This window comes from Mustela erminea, chromosome X (assembly GCF_009829155.1).
Source record: "Mustela erminea isolate mMusErm1 chromosome X, mMusErm1.Pri, whole genome shotgun sequence".
Classification (NCBI taxonomy): domain Eukaryota; kingdom Metazoa; phylum Chordata; class Mammalia; order Carnivora; family Mustelidae; genus Mustela; species Mustela erminea.
The window spans coordinates 44,900,523-44,914,871 of NC_045635.1; the positions used below are offsets into that span (position 1 = coordinate 44,900,523).

At 40.4% G+C, this 14,349-nt stretch overlaps 1 protein-coding gene across 1 annotated transcript; it reads right to left on the reverse strand.

Moving 5' to 3' along the window:
* Nucleotides 1-7,983: 7,983 nt before the first annotated feature.
* On the reverse strand, nucleotides 7,984-10,524 carry GSPT2 (G1 to S phase transition 2). Its single transcript, XM_032331206.1, has 2 exons — nucleotides 10,408-10,524; nucleotides 7,984-10,300 (listed from the first exon to the last, which is right to left on the reverse strand). Exon 2 carries the CDS (start codon nucleotides 10,287-10,289, stop codon nucleotides 8,406-8,408), a length of 1,884 nt encoding a protein of 627 aa, XP_032187097.1. The 5' UTR covers nucleotides 10,290-10,300; nucleotides 10,408-10,524; the 3' UTR covers nucleotides 7,984-8,405.
* Between the last annotated feature and the right edge of the window lie 3,825 nt (nucleotides 10,525-14,349).

Below are 14,349 nucleotides of genomic sequence, written 5' to 3' on the forward strand. Positions count from 1 at the left end.
TTGCTCTCTACCAAGCATTTTCCGTTCAAAAATACATCAAGATTATGTGATGAATTAGCTAATTTTAGGAAATGTATAAGGTTAGCTGAGAACAACTTGATGTACCAGAATGGAGGAAGGACTACAGTGATCATGTAAAAAGGATTCAAGAGCTAATCTGAAAAGTCTATATGCCTAAAAATGCATCAGCTTGAGCATCTATAAGAACAGTAATTAGGTAGATTCAAATACATTAAGTGCATTTAATTATTGCATTCATAGTGATTATGAAAATATGCCCTGTGAGTACTAGGGAATAAATTCATAATTTGAAACTGATAAATAGAAGGAAAAAAGCAAATAACGATCCTTCCATTTGTGTATCTACTGTGTTACCAAATAATTAACGTGGAGAAGATTCTCTTTAGAGAAGTATTCTGGCTAATAAATGAGAAAGATAAATAAAATAACTTCATTCTATAATCTGTAATGAAATATTAGATCTAGGCGATAATCATCAGTGTCTGCTAACATTATAAAAAAAGAGACAACCAGACATTATGTGTCTCCAGATGGAAATACACAGCACTACTTGTGAGGTATTCTTGCTAAAAGAAAAAAAAAAGGAAGAAGAAAAAAAAAACCAACTTGGGTCTAATAAAGGCTCTGTCTCTAACAACCAATTTATAGGTAAGTCAGGAGACATATACATATATGTTAAACAATGACAAAGGGAGGATGCCAGGAAAATCTATGAAACTCTAGAGAGCAAAGGACCTAAATTCATCAGCAAATAATTTGAAAGAGAGAGAGAGAGAGAGAGAGACAAAGGAACAGCCAGAGATTGAAAGTGACCTAATAGACATATTAACAAATTATAATGCATGAAAGTAAACTGGATCCTGAGCTGAAATAAATATTTGCTTATTTTTAAATAAATATTTGAAATCTTTTTTTTTTATTAAGTTTTTAAATTTTAATTCCACTAATTGTTAACATACAGTGCTAAATTAGTTTCAGGTGTGCAATACAGTGATTCAACAATTCTATACATCACCTGGTGCTCACTAAGATAAGTGTACTCTTTAATTCCCGTCATCCATTTCATTTATTTTCCATCCCATAACCAACAGTTTGCTCTCTATAGTTAAGAATTTGTTTAATGGTTTGTGTCTTTTTCCCCCTTTGTTCATTTGTTTTGTTTCTTAAATTTCACATGTGAGTGAAATCATATGGTATTTGTTGCTCTCTGACTGACTTATGAAATCTGATTTAAAATCAGAGACAGAGCCTTTATTAGATTCAAATTAGATTTTTCTTCTTCTTCTTTTTGACAATAGTATCTCATAGGTAGTGCTGTGTGCTTCTATCTGGAGATGCATAAATGTCCATTGATGGATGAATGGATAAAGACGTGGTATACATATATACAAGGGAATATCACTCAGCCATAAAAAATAAATGGGGGACGCCTGGGTGGCTCAGTGGGTTGAGGCCTCTGCCTTCATCCCGGGTCGTGGTCCCAGGGTCCTGGGATAGAGCCCTGCGTTGGGCACTCTGCTCGGCAGGGAGCCTGCTTTCCTTCCTCTCTCTCTGCCTGCCTCTTTGCCGTCTTGTGATCTCTGTCTGTCAAATAAGTAACATCTTTAAAAAAAAAATAAATGGGATCTTGCCATTTGTGACAATATGGACGGACCTAGAGAGTATAATGCTAAGTGAAATAAGTTAGACAGAGAAAGATGAATACCATATTACTTAACTTTTATGTGGAATCTAAAAAACAAACCAACAAAAAACAAAAACAGAATCATAAGTACAGAGAACAAACTGGTTTGCCAGAAGGGAGGGACTTGAAGGACAGGTGAAATAAGTGAAGGGGAATAAGAGGTACAAACTTCTAGTCACAAAATAATTAAGTCATGGAGATGAAAAGTACAGCATAGGGAATAGAATGAATAATATTGTAATAACATTGTATGGTGACAGATGGTGGCTACACTTATTGTGGCGAGCACTGAGTAATGTACAGAATTGTTGAATCACTATGCTGTACACCTGAAACTAATATAACACTGTATGCCAACTTACAAAAAAAAAAAGTTAAGAAAGAAAAACTATGTATGAAACAATTGGAAAATGTTAAGCTAAGGATGAATATTTGAAGATATTTAGCAATTATAACTACTTTTTAAATTAAAAAAAAATTTTTTTAAGATTTTATTTGTTTGACAGAGATCACAAGTAGGCAGAGAGGCAGGCAGAGAGAGAGGAGGAAGCAAGCTCCCCGCTGAGCAGAGAGCCTGATGTGGGGCTCAATCCCAGGACCCTGAGATCATCACCTGACCTGAAGGCAGAGGTTTAACCCACTGAGCCTCCCAGGTGCCCCACAATTATAACTACTTTTTAAAATGCAATAGTGTTACAGTGCCTATAATTTTAAAGTGTATATATCTTTTAGAGATACATACTGAAATAATTGTTTATTAAGTGACATGATGTTCAGGATTAGCTTCAAAATAACCTGTGCGTAGACAAGAATGTGGGAGTATAGATCCAGGAATTCTTAATTGTTGAATCTGTGTGAGACTGACATGGTTTCTTTGTATTATATCTTGTCATGTATCTCACACTGTTGATAACAGAAAGGTTTTTTTAATGTCCAAAGCCACAATGTAGATTTTGTTTTTTAAGATTTTTTTAAATTTTTTTTTTGACAGAGAGGACAAGCAGAGGGAGTTGCAGAGAGAGAGGGAGAAGCAGGCTCCTCACTGAGCAGGGAGCCTTATGCTGGGCTCTATCCTAGGACACTGGGATCATGACCTGAGCCAAAGGCAGACACTTAACTGACTGAGCCACCCAGGTGCCCCAAGGTAGACTAATTAACCAGAATTTCTAGCTATGGTGCCAGGACACTGGTATTTCTATAAGCTATTTTCAATTAATTTACTAGGCAACAAAAGTTTAGAGACAACAGTATAACTAAACAGAGCCTTACCATCCCCACACCCCACTCAGAATAAGAAGTACAGAAGTACACTTGCATTGGTTCAGCTGCTCAAAAATGCCAGGATTCCAAAGCTTCTAACCTCCTACTCAGCCATTTTCAGAAGGTTGACTCTATGACCACATGCTTGTCACAACATGGCTGCAAAAACTCCAGGTATTTCTATCACATTCCAAGTATCATCATCTTTGCTCACATCTACCCTTTTTATTAAGAAACAGCCTTTTCTATATAAATCCCCTATACATTCTCTATATACTTCATTGGGCAGACCTGGGCCACATGGCCACACTCAGCTGTAAGGGAGGCTGGAAAGAACCATCACCTGGCAAAGGGGAATAGGATAGCTATGACTGGATTGGAGAAATTCTGAGCCTTCACCCTGGACTGGACATACTGATTCTTTAAAAAAAAAAAATCAGTTTTTCTTACCACAGGGCATTGTTAGGAAAAGCCATTGGGTTAGCAATCAACAAATCCAGTGAGAAAAAGCAGAGTTGGTTAGGTTGAAAACACAGTCAAGGATAAGGATTGACTATGTCCTGAGGGGAATAAACTCACAAGCATTGAGCCACATACCATTTCTAGGACTTTGGTAACTTCTGCCTTGTTCAGGTCTCACAACAATCCCATAACATGGGCAGCCAGCATTATTTCCATGTTATGCATGAGGGACCGGAGATAGGAAGAGAAGGTTAGGTGGCTTGTTTGGGGGGTCCTATTAGTGCCTTCACAGCACATTACTTTACCCCTCTGCCATGGGCCATAGTTCTTTCTCTGGCTTACCAAGATCACTTTCTGAAACATGAACAGGGAAAGAAAAAGAGGCCCACTATCTCCTAGGCAGAAGCAGACATAATTTTATGCTGGCTCTTTCTCTAATGATGGAGTCTTCTGGCAGAGGTGGAGGCATTAGGGTGACCTAGAGCAGAAATTGCCCTTCACTGCAGCTATTAACAATCTGCACATCCAGATCATGTGTTATCTTGGATTCTACTAACTCAGTCAGGCATTGGTAGATAGTGTGGAGCCTGACACTTATATCTGGGGATCTTGGCAATGCCATCATCCTCAGAGCTGGCTTTCTTGCTGCCAGTATTTCCAGCAGTTTTGACCTTTTTATCTTACAGAATGAATCTAATGTGCATTCAACACCTCCCCCTCAACTACCTGCAGGCCCAGGTCAGATTCTGCTATGAAATTTCTCAGATTTCTCAGGCTCCCAACTTCCCTCCAGGCCTTGAATACTGTACCATCCATAGAGGCAAACAGTTCTTCTTGAACACTGCAATGCTTTACTCACCCCCAGGATTACATGAAACCACCTCTCATCCATCCTGAATCACCATCCTTTAAGGGCCTCCTTAGAGGTTATCTCCCGCCCTTCAAACCTTCTGTGTGCCCTTTTTTATTTTTATTTTTTTGAGATTTTTATTTATTTATTTGTCAGAGAGAGAGCATAAGCGGTGGGAGTGGGGGAGGGGCGAGGCAGAGGGAGAAGCAAACTCCCCACTGAGCAGGGACCCCGATGCGAGGCTCCATCCCTGGGATCGTGATCTGAGCCAAAGGTAGAGGCTTAACCAACTGAGCCACCCAGGTGTCCCATGTGTGCCCTTCTTTATGCGAAATGCATGGTTGCAGCTCATCTACTATTTAAGATCACAGTTCTTTTTGGCTTAGCATGCACTGAGGAACACAGATGGGGATAGAGCATTCTGTCATTAGCACCACTCAGAGCTAAGCCTTTAGATATTCAAAAATTGTATTAATACATTTAATTTCACCTCTACACATACACCCTACCAAACTGGCAAAAGAAGCTAAAGCAGTTTAGAAAGCTAAATAATATAGGTTACATGAACACCAGTTAAAGCAAGGTGCCAAAAGAAATACAAAGGTAGAAATCAAACACTAACCTTTAATCCGGGGACTGTCAGAAGCCATTTGGGGTCTTAGTCACTTGCCATGTGACCATGCAGTCTTCTGTGAATTTACTGGTGTGCAAAAGTCACTGGTAGAGCTAGTAAAAGCAGTCTCTGGAGGAGATAATTCATCCAAGTCTCTGTTAGAGACTTTAGGAAACTTTTTTACTCAGTGTTCCAAATGTGAAAAAAAAAGCTTTAAGTGGATACATATTGGATTCATATTGTATCAAGTGAGAGATACAGTGACTTGATTGTGTACAGCAACCTGACCATGGGCAAGTCTTTTTGTTTGCTTTTGCCCTCTCGTGCTAAAATTGGGGGACAAGTCTCAATATTCTCTGCATATGCTTTCGAAGTTCAGCAGTCAAAGAAATACCTTCATTAGATGTCTGAGAAACGTCTTCAAATTTTCTGTGTATGTAAATTCTGGTTGCTTAATATGAGTCTGTAGAAAATAAGGGGTTTTGCTGAACTCCTTTTTATTGATGGCTGATTCTTAGAGCCTGAACCTTTTGTCCACTAACTTATAAAAGAAACCATACGACATTTTAAAGGGTAAGTTAAGCAGATATTGTAACTAAAAACTATAACAAATGGAAATATACCAATAGTCTCAGCAGAAAATATAAAAAGAACCCTGTCAAACATAAAATCTGGATTAATGTGAACATGTTCAAATGCTCAGGTTTTGGCAGAACTTCTTTGGTCGTTAGAGAGTTTCTTTTTTAATGGTCATGAAATGGTAACTAATCATCTCCCTGCTACCAAATAGCCCATTTCAACTAAAATGAGCTGAATATTTGAACTGTGAAATATTTATAAGTAAACCTTATAAAAAGCAGGCTCTTGCATTGCAGTACACCAAAATCAAGACATTGTGAAAGGAGTGTCTATTTTGAGAAAGGATTTGTCTTTTGAAGACAGGAACAGTAACCGTAGTAAGTATTAAAAGCACGGGCAGTTTGTTCTGGGTACCAGAGAAAGATGCTCAAAATGAGTAATGTGGGAGGTCTGCTAACTTCTACCCAATCCAAACCTTCTCTTTTCTTTCTTTTTGGGTCTCTGCTGAAATACAGAATAAGTTGGCCCCTTTCCCTGAATTTCAGATTTGTCCCATAATGACCAGAGAAATAAAGGAAGAGGCTTGGGAGAAAAGCTGCCAAGAGCCTATGGGTTGACATTTATTGAGAAAGCCTTAAGCAGGAAGTTCACCATGTATCACAGCATGTAGCCTGACTTGGGGAGATTCTACATTATCTTGGTTGCCAGATGAAGCTCTGAAGAGAGTTAAGTTAAACTGGCCTGAAATGGAGGCAATAGGGAACCTCTGAAAGGACACAGCTCTGTACGCACCAGGGAAAACTTGTGTTTGTGAACAGCCCCATGTTTGCAATATTGGATACTACCATCAGATATTAAGAACTAGAAAGGAAGGCATTCAGGACATTAGAAAGAAATGTTACCATGAGTTTAAATCCAGTTTCCTAAAGAGCCAGGCTGGTGTCTCCAATCACCTGGATGATCTGTTTCTCACTGAAATGAAAAGAATTAATTTCTGACATCTATTTCCAGAAGTTTATGTCCTGGTCTCTGAAGTTGTGTGTATACACACACACGCACACAGTTCAGAGCTCCTGGTGGAGAATTTGATATTCAACTGGCTATTGAGAAAGACACTAAGGAGCCAGTTTTTGAGGGGAAATTATCCAAACTGGATGGGAAAAAAGTTCTGTCCTTCCTTGTAGCTTTGGTCTATTAGTGAAATATATCTACAATAATCCTATTGGCAAATTACTAAAATTGTGGGAAAAAAATGAAGTTGATGTAGCACCAGAAATAATTTTAAGGGGCTGCAGGGTAACACTTCTAGTAGACACTGAATTGGTCTGTATTTTGTACAAAATTCAGAGCATAGAGGCAAGAGAAGGAATCTGAAATAAAGATGAAACTCTTGCCACTAATATTCTATTATGAAAGTTCTGGGTCCAAGGCAGTATAAGCTGTATCCCTGTGGATTAGGTTAGCTGACATAGGACAAAAGAAAAATCCTTATTTCCCATGTGGGTGCCCCTGAAGATCTCTGATGGATGATTCACAGAACCATGCTATTAATGCTGTTAAGACCTGTGGCTATCTCTGACAGGTTAGAAATCCTGTATGTCCATGGGCACAGAGACCAAGGGACCATGAATAAGGGGACATGGTCTTTGCCTAAGCATGGGCCCAGGTTGTTCTGGTAGCCAGTCTCCACCCCCATCCAACCAGCCCATGAGTGTGAGGAAATGGCCCTGCCCACCACTGGGCAGGTGTTTGTTTACACTGGGTCACTACCAACTTACCAAGACTGAAAGCTCTTGCAGCTGTTGATAGTTATGCAGGTTATAAAGCCACTGTCCTAGCAATCGAAGTAGCCATCTCAAGACGGAGAGCAGAGTGTTTTCCTTAATACAGGGTACAGAGACAAGTCTAGTGTCTCTAACTGAAATGTGGGTTGTGATCCGATGGTAAAAATGAACTTTTATCTTTCCTACCAACTCCAAGCACAGAAGAATACAAGGGTGGAATGGGCTCATTTCCCAGCTCGGGGCCCACACTAACACTTATTTTTCAGTAAATGACTTACAGCCTTATTGAAAGCATGTATTTTCTCAACCATCATGCCCCTTACTGTGTTGTATCCCACATCACAAGTCTCATGGTGAACAAAGCAAAAGTGTGTGGATAAGAGTTTAGTCAACATAGGGTCTGAAACCCCAGGTATGTTTGTAATGTGGATATGCTTCTTCAAATCACAAGTGGGGAAACAGAAGAGCTCCTTTATTGATTCAAATTGGATAGAGAAAACAAAGTTCACTGGGAAGAGCCCTCAAATAGATTCGTTTTCCAAATGAAAAACTTTTAATACAAACCTGTGCAGTTTGTAAAGGCGCATTTAAAACAGTGAGTGGAGGACAGTTTTTAAAAGCCCAAGTAATAAGATGTGTTCAATGACCTGAGAAAGTAAAAAAGCTAATTGAAAACTATGATGTACAAATTTTTAAAAATATTCAAAAGCATTTCAGATACCAAGAAGAGTTTCAAATGGAATATTTTATTGACATGTTAGTTGTCTTTTTAACATGTACACACACACTGACACACTCTGATTGATCTGCGTGGAACAAGGGTTGTCTAAATATCCTAAGGGAAAATGAAAAATTAAAAAATATATTAATTTTTCATTGTTATAGACAATTACACCCACATCACTTACAAAGCTATCACGGGTTCTGTCCAAGGAAGCAAAATGGCATAGAAGGAGGAAAGTTGTGGGTCAATTCAACAGTAACATAACTGAGATCTCAACATGAGAAAGCTGACAAAACACGGATTTTTGCTGTGAATTTTCTCTTTGCAAAAGATGAAGAAAAGTCTGTCAGTGGGCAGTAAATAAGAGAAAGTGGTGAACTTTTGTAGTCAATTCTCACAGTATTGTGCAGGGGCATCAAGAAAACTGCTTAGTCCTTCTCTGGGACCAGTTTCAGAACTTTTCCAATCGCAATGGTCTTACCCTCATCTCTTAAAGTAAAACGACCCATCTGAGGAAAATCTTTGAATGTTTCAAGGCAGATAGTCCCTGCTGTCCTTAAACGGGCAATGCACACTTGATCTTGTTTCACGAAGCGGGGCCGTGTCTTACTTTTCTCTCCTGACTTTTTGTCTACCAAGGAGATTAAGGCTGTTATCTCAACTTCCTCAATACAAGTATGAATGTGCAGCACCGCATTATAGCCTGGACAGATGATGGACTTGTGCTCAATAATCACTATCTGAACATCAAAGGTACGTCCAGAATGGCACAGATTATTAGGGTCACAAAGTATGAATCCTGGAAGAATCTCTTCTTCTTCAATTCCCTTCAGTCTGATTTTAAGGTTTTCACCTGGGGCTACATAATCAGTTTCAGCATCATCAGAAAGAATTCCAAGAACTTCCACATTGTGTTTGTTTGGCATCATCACAAGCTGCTGGCCCTTAAAAATGGATCCTGATTCCAGCTTTCCCAGGACCACGGTGCCCATATCCTTGTACTTATCCACAATTGGCAGTCTAATTGGTCCATCAATTGATCTGTTGAAGTTTGGCATATTATCCAAATACGGAATAAATGGTAATCCAGTGTACCAAGGGCAAAAATCTGATTGCTCTTTAATATTTGCCCCTGTCAGCCCAGAGCAGGGCATAAAGTGAATGTCCTTTTTGGGACTAAAGCCAACTTTTTTCAAAAAGGGCACCAGTTTTTCTTTACATTCTTCATATCTCTCGCTGCTCCAATTAACTGTGGGATCATCCATCTTATTAATAAGCACTACTAAATGTTTTACCCCTGCTGTTTTTGCCAACATCGCATGTTCTCTTGTCTGTCCACCTTTCTCAAATCCAGTTTCAAATTCTCCTTTCCTGGCAGAGATTACTAGTACAGCCAGATCAGCTTGAGAAGCACCACCAATCATATTTGGGACAAAACTCTTGTGGCCAGGAGCATCTAGAATGGTGAAATGTTTCTTTTCTGTTTCAAAATAGGCACGACCCACTTCTACTGTTTTACCCTTGTCTCGTTCTTCCTGATTTGTATCTAAGGCCCAGGACAAATACCAAGTTTCTCTGTTTTTTTCTTTAGCTTCTCTCTCATATTTCTCAAGTGTCCTTTTGTCAACCATTCCTGTCAAAAACATTATTTGTCCTCCAATGGTTGACTTGCCAGCATCTACATGCCCAATGAACACCACATTTACGTGTTCTTTTTTAGGAGCACCTGAGGGCACGAACACGGATTTAGATTTTCTCATTTCCTCTTTATCCATCACTTCCTGGCCACTTTCTTCTGGGGGCCCTGAATCTCCCAAGGAACTACCCCCTGGCTCAGCTTCACTTACTTCTTTATTGTGCTCCCATGACTCTTCTAGGATCATCTCCACCTCTCCATTTTCTACAACAGGTTCTGAAAGTTCCATGGTAACGGCTGAATTGGAACCTTCATGCAACACTAACTGTTCCTCTTTGGAATGCTCCACAGGTGCCCCCCGTCCCAGCTTTTTACCTTGAAGGTCGCCCGCGCCGGTGCAGGTTTCATCGATGCTGGTGATGTCGGCCGGGGGGGTTTGCAGCTGGGCCGGGCCCCGCAGAAAGGACGGCACGAACTCCGCGGCGTGTACGTTAGGCACGAAGGGTTTGGCATTGACGTTGAGCTGACGGCTGAAGGCCGAGCTGAGATGCTCCTGCTGGGCCTCGGCAACCGCCGGGGAGGCTGGGTCTCCGCTCGGGGCCGAACCCGGGGCTTCCATGTCCACCTGGTCCCAGCAGTCGGGTGCTGAGTCGCTGCTGCTGCTGCCCGGATCCATGGTCTGAGGACCTGATGGGTGGCGGGGAGGGAGCGGGGTTAACACGCCAGAAAGAGCGGGCTACGCCGCCAAGGGGTAAGGCTGCAAGAGCGAAGTGCCAAGGGGAAGCGACGCGAACCTTAGCGGCAGCGCAGTGGCAGCTAAGTCCCCCAACACTGCATTCGCAACTGCGGCAGCAGCAGCAGATATGGCGGATCAACCCTCTCCTCTTCTGTGTGAGCGGATCTCCTCCCCCAAACCCCAACCACTTCCGACTCCTCCACCGCCGACCCAACGCGGGGCGTGGATTGACCCCTCGCTGCCATCCGTACGCTCGGCCTCCTTAGTTCTCAGCCATGGGCTAAGTCCAAAAGTAGGATTTGTAAAACGAAATTTTCCATTCATTTTTGTTCACACGATCTGGGAGAGCAATTTGACGCTGTAATGATTAAACCTAGACTGGCACACCTGATTTACAATTCTACTCGAAGATCGAAGTAAAAACGGGAATTGCTATTGAACAAATGGAGGCAGGAGATGGGTTAACTACCCAGAAACCTAGCAACCAAAGGAAGACATTAGTGACTAGAGAGGCACTCATGAAATACATGAAGATGTAGCTGAACCTAGGAAATACGACATAAGATCACTCATTAATTTGAATCCCAGAGGCTTTTTGATTTTTTCTTTTTCCAGAGGGGCCCTCCCCCACCTGACCCGTAACCCTGTAACTCTTGCTGATGGCTTCTGTGGTGTAAGGATGGGGTTTTAACTCGTTTTCATGTTAAGCACTGTGGCTGTGTGTGTGGAAGGAATGCCAAAGGAAAACCTAGGCCCAGTAAAGCTGCCCAACTTACAGCTTTTGTGCAGGTGCTTGAACAATGGCTACCCTAAAATGCTGTGTTGGATCACACAGGCAAGCACTGGACTCAGCTCACTTGTATTCTAACCAACTGTATCCTGCCCCACTCACCAACAAACCCCCCCTCCCCCGTACACCCTGGATCCACACACTTTCTTGCCCCATTTGGGAGGCTTGGAACCCTGCTCACTGCTGCTATTGCTGGTACTGGATTTGTCCAAGAACAAATAACTGTCATGTTGGAACCTTCCTCAGTTAGTGGTAATGACATGGGGCTGTGGATGTCAGCCTAATTAAACTGATTAAGACCCCTGAGATGAACAAAGTCCATAGACACTAATCAATAGAATCTCACCCTCAGTGAGAGTTTATAACATTTGAGCCAAAGCCTGGAAGAGCTGGTCTGTAAATCATCTTAATGTAGATAAAACTTAAATAGAAAAAAAAAAGATCTTGGGAAAATACTATTTGCAAAGTACAAGATAAGGTCATTAGTTGGATATTAAATAAATCCAACGAGTCAGAATACTTCACAAATTGGTGACTGATTTATAACTTAGCGATTTTGTTCTCCAGAGTTTAGGATTAGAAAAAATGTTTTGTGTCTAACAGACCTGTACCCTTCATGGTTTTGGTCTAGGGCTGCCACTATGTTACTAGTTCTGTGCAGTTCCCAAGCCATTAGATATCAAACCCCTTTATTCTTTTTCCCTCTGGTAATGGTTTAATTATTTGTTGTCACATAAAGAGAGTGTGCATGTTTATTCACAATGAATAGGAAGAACTGAGAGGTTGAATGTGCAGAGACCCTTGGACAATACTCCACACATGTGCTGGAGCCTTTCTTGGGCATTCTGTAGACCTTGGATAGACTTAATAAAATGTCTCTAGGAGAACGTATCAAGCAAGGTTTAGGCAGTTGTGTTCACATAAGATTAGTACTAGCAAGGAAGCAGCACAGACCTGGGATGTTTGATTCACCTGGGTCAATTGAATTGATCATGAGAATGTTAACCTGACTACTATTTATTAAGATCTCTGTTAGAGAACAGAGGATTTTTCATTTCTAAAACCTTAAAGAAAAAATGAGAAATAGTGACAGGATGTCCTCACAAGCCATCATCCTTGGGGCTCAGGGCAGGGGCAGGTCCACCCAAGAGATAGAAACATTAACAATGTTTACAATGATAACAGGGATAATAAAATTAGAAAATAAAATACTCATTTGACTGCATTTTTATATAAGTAGTCTCAGTACTGTCAACACCAATATGATTAGAGAAGGTATCTACCTTTTTTCAAAAGGTATCCACGTTCTCATTGGGTACATTACAATTAAACTGCATCTATTTGGTGATAACTCACTTTGTTGAGTTTTTTAGTAGCAGGTCATATTTCAATTATTTTCTATGGGTTCTCTCATTTCATTTTCCCTACCATTCTGTGAAGAAGGTAATCTTAAATCACTCTCTCTTATAGTTAAGAAATGGATGTTTAGAGAGGCTGAGTGAATTATCCAAGGTTACATAGCTAGTAAATAGTGGACTTGGCGTTCAAACATGGACAAAAAGTTTCTAAGGCCATACTGGCTTGTAGCATCTATTATATAACAAGAAAGGGATTGGGAGATTTGGTGAGTATAAATCACAAATGGAGGAAGGGACAAAGTCTTATTATCTTTAGAGAATGGAAATATGGATGAATTTAAGGGAGAAAGAATAATTCAGTTGAATTCCTTTATGAGTAATTATGTTTTCTTCCTGAAGTAAGAGATAACTGTGTGGAGATTCTGAGGGAAGATTGCAATAAGAAAAATGAAGAATGGGGGAAGATACAGAACAAACTTTTGGGGTATAAGCAGGTGGCTGACTTGGGAGTCATAAAATTATTTTTTTAAGAATTCCAGTTAAACAAAACCATAATACATAAATACATAAACAAAAACATAATACAGTACTCTGGATTTGGAGATTCCCTTTTTTCTCCAGCATACACCTAGCATCATCAAGCAGCTTAGAGCACAAGCCGAGTTCTAAGTTTCATCCAGGATTGAGGAAAAGTAGTATTAGATGGGCTAAAAGGAGAGCAGGAAAATATCAAGGCACTAGTGAACACAGGGTTCAGAAGACTGTGTTGGATGCATTACATTAGTTCTCTCAGGATATCTTTGAGGTCTGTTCATAAACTTGTCTCTCTATTTTAAAGCTTAAGTCTCCGTTTCCTAGAGTTTTTACTCCTAAGGTTGCTGATGCTTTTACTGTTCTCAGTCTGATGCACACTAATCAGATTTACTTTAAAGCCACTTTAAATGTAGAGAGATGTGGAGTAAGGCAAGCTTGATTTCGAGCCATGGATCCAGTTGAAGAAGTATCTTCACTGAAATAACAACTCTGGTAGACTTTCCTGCTTTTAGGTAGGCAACTAATACACACTATGCCTAAGCCAAGTTGCACTGAAAATACACTGATTTTTCCCACTCCTCAATGGTGGTAGCAGTGACAGTTCCCCTTAGGGGCCAGTTCTGACATATGTAATCATTCTTAGAGGCCATGAATACACTTACATCTCCAGGCCCTATAAGGACAATATTTAAAAGCCTCTAACTCTCCAATTAATTTCTGTGCTATTAACAGAGTTTTCTATTAACAGCAACCAAAAACTGACTAGTAGAAGTGACAAAAAAGCTGGGGTTCAAATTCAGGGTCTAGCATTTCAAAGTATTTCCTTTGTTAAGTTTCTTTAACCACTTTGTGCCTCAGTTTCCCTAGATAAGTGAAGATAAATCCATACTCAAACATACACCCTGGGGTGGAGGTGCAAGGATACATGGCTGGTACAAGAAACACAGAGGCTGAAATTACACGATAATTCAGGAGGTTCATTACTACTCAGATACCACTACTACAGTAAAGTACATGACAGCAACATCACTCATGACTGAAATGCCTGAAAGCCAAGCCTCGGAGTATGCATAGAGAAAATAGCCTCATTTGAGTTTAAACTGCGGAAAATGTATCTCCATTCTAATGCAGTCTCTATGGCCTACACTGTCCACACCACACACTCTGGGAAGTTATTCATCCAGTGGTCGACATACTAGGTGAGAACAGAACTACAAAACTAAAGCCAAAGAGGCAATCTCATTATTTTCAGAAAAATTTGCACACAATTATGGGGAATATGAAGAACATTGAAGCTTCACCATTGATGATTGTAAAC